The sequence below is a fragment of the Colossoma macropomum genome, unplaced genomic scaffold (genome assembly GCF_904425465.1).
Source record: "Colossoma macropomum unplaced genomic scaffold, Colossoma_macropomum, whole genome shotgun sequence".
Lineage (NCBI taxonomy): Eukaryota > Metazoa > Chordata > Actinopteri > Characiformes > Serrasalmidae > Colossoma > Colossoma macropomum.
Window position 1 is genome coordinate 20,794,993 of NW_023494788.1, and position 13,205 is coordinate 20,808,197.

The following is a 13,205-nucleotide window of genomic DNA, read 5'->3' on the forward strand; positions in this document are numbered from 1 at the left end:
CAAATGATGTAACATGATTGAATCAGCATAGCAGGGAGTCCCTGTGGAAGTACCTTTCAAATTACTGCCCCAAATAAACCTGTAAGCAGCAATGTCCCCAGTGCAGGCTGATCAGTGTGAGAGATGAGATGATAGCTCTCATAAGCAAGGCCGGTGTGCCAGTGTGAATTACCAGTCCAATGAAAACATGTCACATTATTTTTTGATGCTTGAATATGTGTGTCTCTTGCTGCGGCTCAGGTGATTAAGCAGGCCAGTGGCAGCGCGTCCCACCACACCATCCACACCCAGCCGGTGGGCCGTCGCTTCGACAGGGTAGACGACTTCTTCATCCCTCCCTCCAGCCTCACCATCAATCACATCAGGTATGCCCTTGCATACAAATGTACATGTATATTATATGCTAAGATGTTCACAGATATGTATAACAGATTCATTGGCTATCCATACTGCAATATATATGCATTGAACGCGAGAGCATTACATTGTGGAAGCAATTAGTCTTCTGGATGAAGATGTAGTCTCTGGTTTAAAAAATGTTTGTGAAATTCACTGCATCCTGTCTTTGACTTGAGAGTTTCGACATGTTCTGATGTCCACTGAGCCATTATATTGCACTTTGTTTCACCCCAGTCTGTTTTTGTTGCACTGTTCTGACAATACACAACAGTCTGTGGTGGTCAAATGGCCCCTTCCTGTTAAAATAAGGGGTTATTGAGTAAAGAAACTCACCAGACTTTCTAATGTTATGGTGAAGTCTGGCTACTAGAACCATTTACAACCAAAAAGTGATGACAAAAGGCGTTTTAATTTGGTTGTGCTGAAATGTTAAGCAGCACAAGCAAAACATGTAGTAATAAAGCTGTCTGAAAGGTTATTTGAAGCATTGCCAAAGAAAATACCATTGGTCCACCTTTGAAAGCATTCCCTAGGGAACCAAAGGTGGTTCTTCCATGCACTGTAGGCCCGGATAAGTTGAATTTACTTAAAAAATTTGAGGAAACCGGTTGCCTTAAAAAAATTAAGTAATATGTAATGAAAACTTGAGTTAGAATAACTAACATTTTTGTGTTAGGCTAACATGAACACATGTTTGTGCAACTCATAAATTCTAATTGTTTTAACTTAACATCTTGAAACAGCAATTAAACTACGTTTCATTAGACAATTGACAACTTTTTTCCAATTAAGTGATACTGAGCACCAAACAACAAAGGGTTAACCTTTACTGTGAACATGGTCACTGACCAACAGAAACGCCCACTCATCAGCAAAAAGAATGATAAACTTCACTCTTAGCCAACACCACAATGTCAGGTAACTGAGTAAAGCGTATGTATATATATATATATATATATATATATATATATATATATATATATATATTAGGCCTGAGGAAAGGCAGTCTGGGTAGAATGAAAGCACACTGACGGTGAGTAAAACGAATAGAAAGATACCCTCAATATGCAAATAGATGGAGCCAGGAGCCAATGGGAAAGAAATATATGTTTAATCCAACAAGATCATGTCAACAAAACAAACATGTAACTGTATTTTACAGCTTACTTATCTTCACCCAGTTTCACACATTCATTCAGCAACTTTAATGGGAAACAAACAATTAAAACCAACAGAAATGTCATTTTTTGAATGTGGGGTTTCAAAGTTGCCATAGCAACAGACTAGTTAATTTAACTTAAAAATTCCATTTGAGTGTACAAAATTATCCAAAACATTCCCTTAACTTAAAATTGTTGAGCAATATGTGGGATATACCGAGTTTTATGTACAACAGACTTAACTTATTTGAGTTAAAACAAAATCCGGGATCACAGTGTGGCATCACTCCAAAGAAACCTTTTGGAATCTTTATTTTTTAAGAATGTAAAAATCAAGTACACAACAATGTCATACTAAACAAAACCTCATTTTTTTCCTCTGTTCTATAGTCTCTGTAGCTGTGATTGTAGGAATAGCTGTTGAATAAAATCTACGGTTCTAAAATGCAGTATGATACATCCATAGCATCACACAGCAATACCCATAAACATACAGTTGTCGGTTGTTTATGCACCAGGTCTATGCGCCAAGTCCAGACAAACTAGCTCAAGCTGAGTAAATCACGCTGGAGGATTGACATTAGGCTCTAATATCCCACATAATGCATTCACAGTCACTTGCGTTCTGGAGTAGCTTTAGCAGTTGAGGAGACAAGAGTCGTGAGATTAAACCCTGAATAAACAGCGCAAGAGGAGCTGCCTGGAAAGGAAAATCTCATTTGATTTGATTAAATCCGGGCTGAAGATTACTGAGCATGTACCTCTGATCCTCTTCTTCTCCTCTGGTGACAGATGGCTATTTGCCTGTGATTTCATGCCATGCTAATTTGAAATAATGAGTCAATTCCTGGTGAAACTGGCGAAAAATTGCAAAAGTTTTTTATTGAGGACTTGAGAGTTTTTTACAAGTATACAGTCTTACTGTACATCACTAAGAACCAAGCAAAAGACATGTTTAGATGATTAAATGTTAGATTTGCTGTAGTTGAGTTTTTTACTACATTGAGTGAAGCAAATGTAGTATTGTGCAGTATGGCCAAAAATGTATATCATGGTATAATTAAAAGTTCTGACATTTTTATGATATAGTGTAGTTTAGAATAGAGTGTAAGCCAACATATTTGTAGGTTGACATTGGCTTTTTATTCTGGGATGTATTTTTTTTTTCCTTTTAATAAGAGCATGGCAAGCTGTTTTAGCTTTTAATCCTTTTTTCTTGATATCAGGAATTCAATTTACTCGTAAAAAATGAATTTTCACATGTAGAAATTTAATTCTTGATATCAAGAATTCCATTTTTACTAGTAAAAATGTAATTCTTAATATCAACAATTGCATTTTTACCAGTGAAAATGTAATCTTTGATATGAAGAATTTAATTCTTACTATCAAAAATTCAGTTTCTGAGTGGAAATTAACTTGTAAATTGAATTCCTGACATCAAGAAAAAAGGAATACAAAGCTAAAATAGTTTGCCATATAAAAGACATATTTAAGTGTAAATACACAGCTGCTTTTCTGGGTCCAGGATTAAATGTTTTATGTGTAAATTTTTTCAAATAATTTGTCCCACAAATGCATCGCATGCACTCATGTATCTTTGGCCATCAGATACTGATATTATTTTGTAAGTATTACAAGAAATTCATGGTTTCATGACTGAAAGGTTTTTTTTTGATGGAAACATTCCTAACACACTGAAAAAAAAAGGTTCATGATTCAAATGTGTCGAGTGGTTGCACACAAACAAAATATATCACATCAACGCTGTTGCTTTCTTTCTAAGTTTACTTATTTTAGCAATAATTGTTTTCATGCAATGTATTTTATTCATTTGCAAACACTTTGCAATTTGAAAGTGCATTTTCTGTTCAGTGCACCACTTAGCCATTAGCCATTTAGCTAAACGGGTTAACCTTAGCATGTTGCATTGTTCATATACATATTTGTGTCATACTGGTGTAAGAAAAACTCATACCTTATGGAGAATTTGAACTGGTAGGCCAGATGCAGGGGTGGTCTTTGCACTAGGCAACAGTAGGCAGCTGACTAGGGCCCCCATGAATTTACTAATGTTTAATAACCCATTCTGATATTTGCAAATGTAGCGATTATTTTTAGTATTTTCAATTCAGCCCCACCCCCTGGTATAATTTTAATTGACTGTTCTATGTTGTTACATGGTGACACAACTGCTTGAAGACTGGTATGAATAAGGCAATTAAGCAATAATCTACATTATGGACGAGGTCCTGCAGTGTGATCCTCTAGGTGTTGAGAAAGGAAATCATCAATAATTTCAATTAACTAAATCACTCCATACAATTTAACCTCTCAAATGGCCATATACCAGTGGTAGGCCCAAATATTTAATACACATTTCTATAACCCAAGAATATCTCAGTTTGTATAGAAGTCTTAGTAGTTACTGAATAATAAGCCTTAGCATGTATTAATTCTGGGATTTTAAGAAATTAAGTAAAATTTGAGTAAAACTTGTGTGTAAAATGTGTAGAAATAAGTTACATAATCTTATAATATTCCGACAACAATGTCAGACTGAGAAATATTAGAGATATCGACTAGATTTAAGATTATTTCACTTGCCAGGGTAGTATTTCTTGGAGTGTAGATAGTTGCACCAGTCAGGAGCCCAGAGCTTGACTACTAATTTCAATGAGAATCTAGTGGGACACATTTCTGTATTCCATCTTGGGCCTCAGAATCACTAAACCCAGCCCTGACCAGTATACTGCCCAGTGCTAAGCACATGTGTAAGGCCTTTTCTTGAATGTTTTTATTACTTATTATAAGATTTAAGATACTTTTGTACTTGATGTGAGTTAATTATTTCCAAATCACCAGTTCCACCATGTTTAATTTATATCAATCTCATATGCCTGACTCAGCAAACACTGAAGATCAAAATCGATTCCTTGATGACTAATGGCCAATTAAAATCTGTTCAGACTAAGCCAGTTGAAGCAAAGGTGGCCTGTTGAGCATCAAGTTAAATTGGACCAGTGATATAAAGTACAGTTATTGGCATGTAGTTTTTGGCATGGAGCCAATGCCCTTCTCGATTGATTTTGTATACTGTGTCAGATTTTGGCATCAAAATTAATTTTGTTGTAATATCAAGTGCTTAGTCGTTGCACGTGGCTGTTAAAATGCTGACAGATTGGGGGTCTTCAATTGAGAACATGTATATTGCAAGAGCCCTATCATAGGCCATAGCCCAGTTCTATTCCAATGTCATACTCGCAGATTCATAAAAACACAAGCCGAACGCACCTGAAAAGCTATTAATGGTTCTTGCGGATTCTTCACGGATCAGGTTGCTCTGCTTATGTTCTCCCACTGATATCACCTCACAAAAATAGACGATGTAATGCCTTAAGCAGTTTCTTAAATAGAACTGTGAATTGTATTTCCAGATTGGACCAGAAGCCTTAGTCTCGCTCCACTGTAGCTTTGCACCTCTAGAATGTGATGACATTTAAAAGCGCTCTCCTCTCCATGACCCCCCTTGGTGGTTTAATATGTCTCAGTGCTACAGGTCAGCAGTATGTTAAATGAGGGCAACGCAATGCAAGAGAGGGGTCACTGCAGTCTGGCATTCTGTGCTGGACAGCAGGTTAGATTAAGGACATGACATCAGCCTGAGAAGATGCATTCAAGCTTTGATATGCAATGAAATCCAGTGCAGGCAATTTGAGTAAACAAGAGAAAAGTGGAAATGAGTGGTTCTGTAGGTACAACAGATTATCATATACATTTGACTGCATCTTTCTTTATAAAATGTCTGTGTTATAAACAATGCTTGTGGCAGTCACACTAATTGTTTGCATTCTAATAATTTCTCTGGATTTTCTGTAACACAGCACTGTGAAAAAGTCAAAAAACATGAACCATTTATTTAATTTCCACTCAAAATGACAATTAAGTAAAAGTTATTCATTTTTCAGATGTTTCTGTGGGGGTTAGATGTAAGATAATCCACTAGCCCACCACCAAACCTGGAACCACCAGATAAACAGTACTTAAAGCTTTTATTTTTAAGAGTGAGGAGCAAGCCCTACTCTTGCTTCAGATCAGAAACAATCTAGATGTGTTTCTGTCCATCCTTCCACTGTGAGAAGTCAACTCAGCGCTAAGGGTCTGAAAAGATGTGTAGCTGTCAAGAAGAACCTCACTGAGAAAATGAAAATAGACAAGAAGCTGCTGTTGTTCTTACAACAATGGACTGACCACCCCAGAGTCCAGACCTCAACTTCTCTGAATGTATTTGGGATTACTTGGATTGTGAGAAGCAGAAAGTACAACCAACTTCGGAACTTTGGAGGTGTGGAAAAATATCCCTGCTGAATTCTTTGAAAACCTGAACACAAGTATTCTGAGAAGAATGGAACCTGTAATATAGGGATGCAGAGCACACCAAATGCTGAAATTTGATATCATATTTAGTAGTTGAGGCTTCTGTGTAATTTTCTGATAAATGTGTTTTTTTTTTGCCTTTTTCTGATGCTGAAAAAAATGAATGACTTGCATTTAAATGCTGCTTTGACTGGAATAAATAAAACAGTACTGTCATTACTATTATCACAGGTTAATACCTTTAGTGAATAGACTCATTAATACAGTGTAAGAATCTAATAAGCATCCAGCTGATTGCCCATTCTGAAACTACAGCAGTCATATGAACTCACATAGCTGTCAAAATGTTGCAATCAATTCTATTCTAAAAAGAATGTCTTTAAAACATAAAAGATTTTCCAAAGATATTACAAATTATTTGCACATAACTTCCACAGAAACATTTACTCCTGGTGTTCAACTGCTCACATACAGCTTATAATCTCCATAGAAGGACACTGATTAATAGAATGGGATGCTCTCGAGTGGTCACACATGAGTCAAAGGTCCCCATGCCCAATGCCAGTGGTACAGAATCCCCCAGAATTGGGCTGTGGAGCAGTGGTAACTCTGAAGCGATGGAGCTCCATCCCATACCTTTATGGTGTTTGTGATCCAGAACTGTTCATACAACATCAGTACCTGACCTCACTAATGCTCTTGTGGATGAATGCATTCAAATTCTCACAGCAATGTTCCAATATGTAGTTTTGTAAAGTCTTCCCCAAAGGGGAAATTCCCTATTAATACCCTTGATTTCAGCAGGTGTTTACAAATGTTTGGAAATATAGAGTAGTTATAAGCTGCAATGACAGCAAAGCAGTAGATAAATTAGCAGGACTGCACAATTTCTTTGTTCACATAGTTCCAGTTTCAGCCTTTAACAACGTACCTAATAAGGACCCACATAGACGTCGTATTCAGAATGTCTCTGTGATGTACGACGATGTAAGCCATGCATTGTAGATGTAATCCATTTCATGTTTTATACAGGGTCTTTTTTATTCATTTATTTGGAGATCTGTGAAAAAGGGTGCTGCAGGTTCAGGCAGCTTGCCAAATTTTTTCAGCGTCTCCAGACCTTCTCGCTAATAACTGCAGAAAATAACAGCCTGCAGAACTCTCATTCATTAAGTTCATTGAGCTCCTGTCATGCTTTTATCAATAAACTTGTGAGTGGCAATCTCATTTATTAGCCGTGCTGCAGGCCCTGTGGTTTTTTTTTTATTGTTTTTTTAGTTTTTTTCTTTTTAGGTTTCTCTCAATTTAGTTTTACAGCAGTGTTTTCATGTACTAGATGAAGGCTAAAGTGTTTGTTGAATCAAGCTATTTAAACAGAGGCCTGAAACCGGCCTTTATTTGGTTTGCATTTAGGAAGAGCCCTCTGAGCGTGGAGCTCAGCATTGATTTGGGAGAGGAAGTCACTTCCATTAATTGCTCTACAGTGGGACCGTATAAAACAACAAACCCACAGCAAGTCATAAAATATACACAAAGGTACAAAAACAGTCCAGCTAGCTTTGGGCTCTTTTATATAGAGCTGGTGCTATTCTTTATTATACCTTATGTCGGTGGACTTTATAGAGCTGCAAAAAAACAGGCCTTATCACTTCTGCCAGAGGAGCTATAGGCATTTAATACCATCTCGTCTGCTACCTGAACTATAGGCAGCTGGCAGAAGAAACCTCAGTTATCCTCAGTTATCCAACTTATGTGGACACCTCCGTGCAGCGCACTGCTTTTAAAGCTCCTGGGATAGTGCTAGGCTAGGATGCATGATTGAGCCTTGTTGAGTGCTTGCTACATTGCAGCAGAGATTGAGATGATTCTGTGATTGCTGTTAGCCAGAGGGATTGCTCCAGAGAAAAGAATAATCAAAAGGGATCTCAGCATAAGAGGCATATCCTATATAGGCTACCCTAGCTCAACACTGTGGAACACTTCTACTTGGGGCTATCAAGACATGGACTTTGGAGTTGGAGAAAAATCCTGAAATCTTACTATGTCATTGGCTGTTTGAGGGATTTCAGAGATCTATATTCTACTTTTGTAGGTAGCACTTCACTTAAATCCTGCTACATAACATCATAAGAGATAAGACGTGTCATCAGGTGATAGATTTCGTGTTACCATTAGTGACAAGTGACATGAAAGATGTCATGACAGCTTGTGTCACATACTAGTGTGCTCTAGTTTGCCAACATAGCTTCAAACATAACATCATCTGCCACAACAATTACCGGTAATGGTAACATGACATGGATACATTACTGGACATAATCTATCATAGCATGTTTATGACGTGGTTATGCCTGTGTTATATAGTAGTGTATTAATTAAATGTTACCTATTTGTTACCTATAAACAGTCATAATTCTTCTTGCTTTAGAATTAAATAGACTGTTTATGTTTTTGTTGTTTAAAGCTCTGTTGAAGCTTGGTTAGTTTAACCAGAGGTGGTCTGGTTAAGTGATAATGGTATGATTTTACTGGCCAATTCATACAGATAATCTCTGATCTCTGTAAGAGATCTCTGTAATTTCCCCAAATAGCTCAGAAATAACTCTGTATTATACCTCACTCAAGCTTTTTTAGACTCAAAGGACCAGAACAAACTGTCAAGTTTGGGCAAAAATCCTCAAGGTTGTCATAATAAATAAACTTTTGCAACCTTTTTTGGATATCTGCATACTTTTGCAATCCATTTGCTTGCTCAGAGCCATGAACAGCACAATGTTTACCTTACTGACTGGCTGCAGTAACAACAATCTTTATAACTTCCATATGAACTGCCTAGGCTGAATGGCTAAACAAGTAATTTGGCAGCATAGTTTCATGTATGTGCTGTATGAACCATAAGAGGAACAAACAATAGTTTCAAATCACTCATCATATGAATAGTTACTTATAGTTACTCAAAAATAACATACAGTGTCGATTGTATGGTTACTATAAGCTATGGATGGTGGCAGCATCAGTCCCTGTGGTCCATATTTAAGTTTATATGAGAAAGAGTTTCAAAATCACTAGGCATTCCATGTTCCTTGAAAACCCAGCTTCACTTTAGTGCACTACGCTCACTTTATAGCTGACTTTTTTTTTTTTTAAAGTAATGGATACCAAACAGAATTCTAACACTCAACCTGCTGAGCCGAACAGACAGAAAAATCCTGGCCTAAACCACTAATGGACCTCAGCATCAGCCAATCAATGCAGCTCATCATTGCAAATGATAATGTGCCCATCAGTCTGAAGCAAATGTCACGTAGCAGCCTGACCCAGTCAGCAGCCACAGTCTAAAGTGCCGAAAAGCAGCTGAATGACAGTGTGTTTGAAGTGCATGGCAGAATTGATCAGCGGGCAGTTAGATTAATTGAGGCTTGTCGGACGCTGACATTTCCTCTTCTAAAGTTTTCTCTCTGTCTTCTTCATCTTTTTCTAAGAGATAACTAATGGTCAGTGGTTGGCTTCTTTGAATTTTTCCCATGTAATGCATGTGCATGATTGAGATGTGAATAGAAGTCCATTACAGAGCTGGGCACTTGCCGGCTAAGATTTTTCTGCCTGTGAGGTGCCTGAAGATGTGGAAGTAAAACTCTCAAGTGTTCAGCTTCTCTTTCCACCTGCAGGTTTAGACCTCCTTCATTAAGCCTGGTTTGTCTCAGCTTGTGATCCGATCAGTATGTCTCACTCTGGAACCGGCCAGAGTTATAGAGCCAGCTAGTGGAAGGGGTACTGCAGTCCACTAAGCCTGAGGGCAGATTTCTGTCTCTGTGGGAGCAGGTCTTCCACAGAGTTTTATCCAGTTCTGACAGAAGTTAAAGCTGATTTTCTTGGATATTTAGTTGGATTTACAATGGTTTGTACTACTGTTAATACACTGCTATTTTATGGATGGTTTTAAACCATTTTTTGTATGTTAGATTTGCGACCCTGAGGAACCTTTTTAAAGTTTAAAAAACCTCCTCCCACACTCTGGCCAGGGGTTCTTTGAGCAATATCACAGTTGAACCAAGAGAAGTACCATGTGATGGTCATATTAAAAAGTTTTTCTAGACCCATACATTCAAGAGAAGAAGCATTTAGGACCCTTTAATTTTAAGAGTGAACTTTAAATGACTGCAACAGAGTAGGAAGCGTGTAGGAGTATCATGGATTGATGTTTACAATTGATTGTCTTCTCAATTGTAGGTTTGGAATCATCCTCCATAAGAATGAGCCGGCCCTGCACAAGATTGACCTGGAGACCACGTCTTACGTCAAGAACATCAGTTTGCGGGAGTACGACTGTATCCCGCAGTCGCTGGCCTACACTCACCTGGGCGGCTACTATTTCATCAACTGCAGACCAGACTCAACAGGTGCTCTGCGCCCCCAGCTGATCCTGGACAGCGTGACAGATGGTGTGATTGGCCCTAATGGGGACGTGAGTGGCACACCCTACGTGTCCCCTGATGGACATTACCTTGTGAGCATAGATGATCGGGATGGTCTGATGCGTCTCCAGCCCATTTCTGTCCGAGGCCAAATTGGGCAACCTTTCGACATCCATACCAACCTGCACCTCTCTGACCTGGCCTTCATGCCCTCCTTCACCGAGGTCAACCAGTACAATGTGTTCGGCAGCTCGGGCCACCAGACAGACGCCCTGTATGTGGAGCTCAGCACCGGCAACGTCAAAATGATCAAGAGCCTCAAACAGCCCACGCCGGCTGCACAGTGGCGCTGGAACCGGCAAAACCGTGTGATGACCGGGAGCGGCCTTTTCGGACAGTACCTCATGACTCCTTCTCAGAGTTCCCTGTTCATCCTGGATGGACGCCTGGACAAGCTCAACTGTGAAATCACTGACGTACCCATGGGGAATACTGTAGTGTGGGTGGGTGAGGCCTAGGGCTCCAAAAAAGAAGATTCATGGAAAAACAAACAAGTACAATTGCACTGAATTTGGTCTGTGTATAATTTATTGAGAGGAATCTCAAGTGATCCTGAAAAAAAATACCAAAATTGACTGTTCTAAAACCACTGTATCAAGGGAACTTTATTCAAAAGTAGAGTGGGGTAGAGTGGGATATGCTCGTTTTTGTATGCACTGGATAGGTTTCAAAGTGAAATAGCTAACTATTAGTCACTCCACTGTTAGGTCAAATTAGCCCTAGTGTCTAAAGGGATTTAGTACAACGTCATTCCGTCTGGAGACACAAGGTAATACATGTAGATCCCAATTTGAATATAGCAAATTTGCTATGATATTCAAAAAAAACTGACATCAAATATATGATGGCTATTCTAATAATTTGGGTTTAATACTTTTTCTCTGCCCCATGCCCCCAGTCCTTTATTACATTCACATGCGCGTTTGGGCCCACAGTTTTTCCTGTGCCTTGAAGGAACACTCACTCAAACAGAGAAATAGGAAAAATAAAATTAATTATTCCCTCTGCGACTGTGGATAACACCCTCCATGACCTTTCCGAGTAGGGTGAGAAAAAGACAGCAACACTTAAATTCCACCTGTTTGTACATTTGAAATTCCACCAACCCTCAGCAATTTTAGCTAATTAAAAAGGCCCCTCGCTCTGAGATTGTCCTCGTTTGAAGTGGAGACCATTGTAAAAGTCAGCATGGCAACTTTAAATCTCTCATTAAGGTTTGTAAACGATAGGGATGCATAAATTTTGGATTTACGACGAGTCAAAAAAACGTGAAAAATGTAATGGTTAGGCAGGCAGATCATTTATTCTACACTACATGCTCATAGAGGAGATAAATGGTAACTTAACACTGGAATGTAATGGCTTTGATGAGTTTAGGGTCAGGCTGAGTGTGTGACATAGCTATTGTGCATACTGGGGCTTGAGGGCTGGCTTTCAGTAAATCATACAGTGTGTTTCTTGGTGTGGTGTGGTGTTAGACAAGCTTTGTACATCGCAAGGTTTATATAACCGGAGATCTTTAATTTGACAGGTCCAGACATGAGTCACAATGCTACATGAGGTCAGCAGCATGGGCAGAGGAACCTTCTTAGCGTAATTGGAAGCACAAATACGTGTGCACGTTGCGTCGAATCTTCTCCTCGATGGCCAGAGTCTATGCATTTTCACTGACACTCAAACCAAGTGCTTGGATTTGAGCTTTCGTCACATGGTTTGGTTTAATTCCTCATCTGCTTCAGTAATTGGACTCTTTTCAACGTGGTTACGTTTCAGTTTTTGTATATTTGCTTTTGAAGACTACTGGAGAACCATTTTTTTGAACTCTGATTTCATTGTACACCCGCTGTGACTTTGTTTGTGTTCTGTACATAGCAGAAGGGTGTAGGTTTCCCCAAATCGTCTAAAGCTTTAGCTAGTTGAGTTCGGCACCCCCTCCTTTTTCTAAGCGAAAAACGACTGCACTGTTCTTTGTTCCACAAAATGAATGAGTACATTTTGATGTCACATCCGACCCATGTAGCCATGTATGTTGACTCGTGTGCTTGTTATTTATGTAGAGAAATCATGCTTGACATTTTACCAGTTAAATAAAGCCTATAACTTTGAAAAATTGTCCAAGGATTCTCCTTCATTTCTTGGCCTAATCTGTTTTCAGAAAGATTTCGAAAGGAATAATCAATGGAAACTGATAAGGTGAAACCATTTAGATCTAAACTCCACAATTGTGTGTGTGTGTGTGTGTGTGTTTTTTTTTAGTTTTCCCATAATGTGCGCAGAACGCTGTGATGAAATTTAATGATTAGCACTCGCTTCTTTTCAAAGGAATTATCTCCACTCCAGTGGTCTCATTATGCCTTCATTATTTGACATAATGAGACCTGACTTTAAAGAACTACATTGGAAAGTGGAGGGTAAACTGGTGTTTGCACTGCACTGAAGGCTCCAAAGGATCACCTGTTGTGCTATTTGTAAAGGAGTGTATTTAGAGAGAATAAACATCGTTAGCAAATCACTCTTAGGTCAAATTAGCTCTAGTGTGTAAAGTAGAGGTGTCAAACTCAACCACTAAAAGGGCCATATTAAAAAATCTCAGTAAATCTGTGGGTCAGCTGTGTTTTTATATCATTTTTACTTAATCTTTTGCCATGACCCAAACGGGCCACGGTTTTCAAAATATGCCAAAACTGCAACAGCGAAATAGGCATTAAATACTTGCCTATTTGCTTGAACTAGAAACCAGGCATCTTTTCATTTTGTGTTATAACTAGCCCATAGATTGTTGTTGGGGGAGGGG

General features: G+C 38.7%; 1 protein-coding gene across 1 annotated transcript in view; it reads left to right on the top strand.

Moving 5' to 3' along the window:
• The window catches only part of fstl5 (follistatin-like 5), a 225,944-nt gene extending 213,423 nt beyond the window's left edge, over positions 1-12,521 (top strand). The window contains exons 15-16 of the mRNA XM_036568782.1: positions 241-365; positions 10,167-12,521. Of these exons, the coding sequence (XP_036424675.1) occupies positions 241-365; positions 10,167-10,869 (828 nt within the window). The 3' untranslated portion in view covers positions 10,870-12,521. The remainder of the gene's footprint in view (positions 1-240; positions 366-10,166) is intronic.
• Positions 12,522-13,205: the final 684 nt, after the last annotated feature.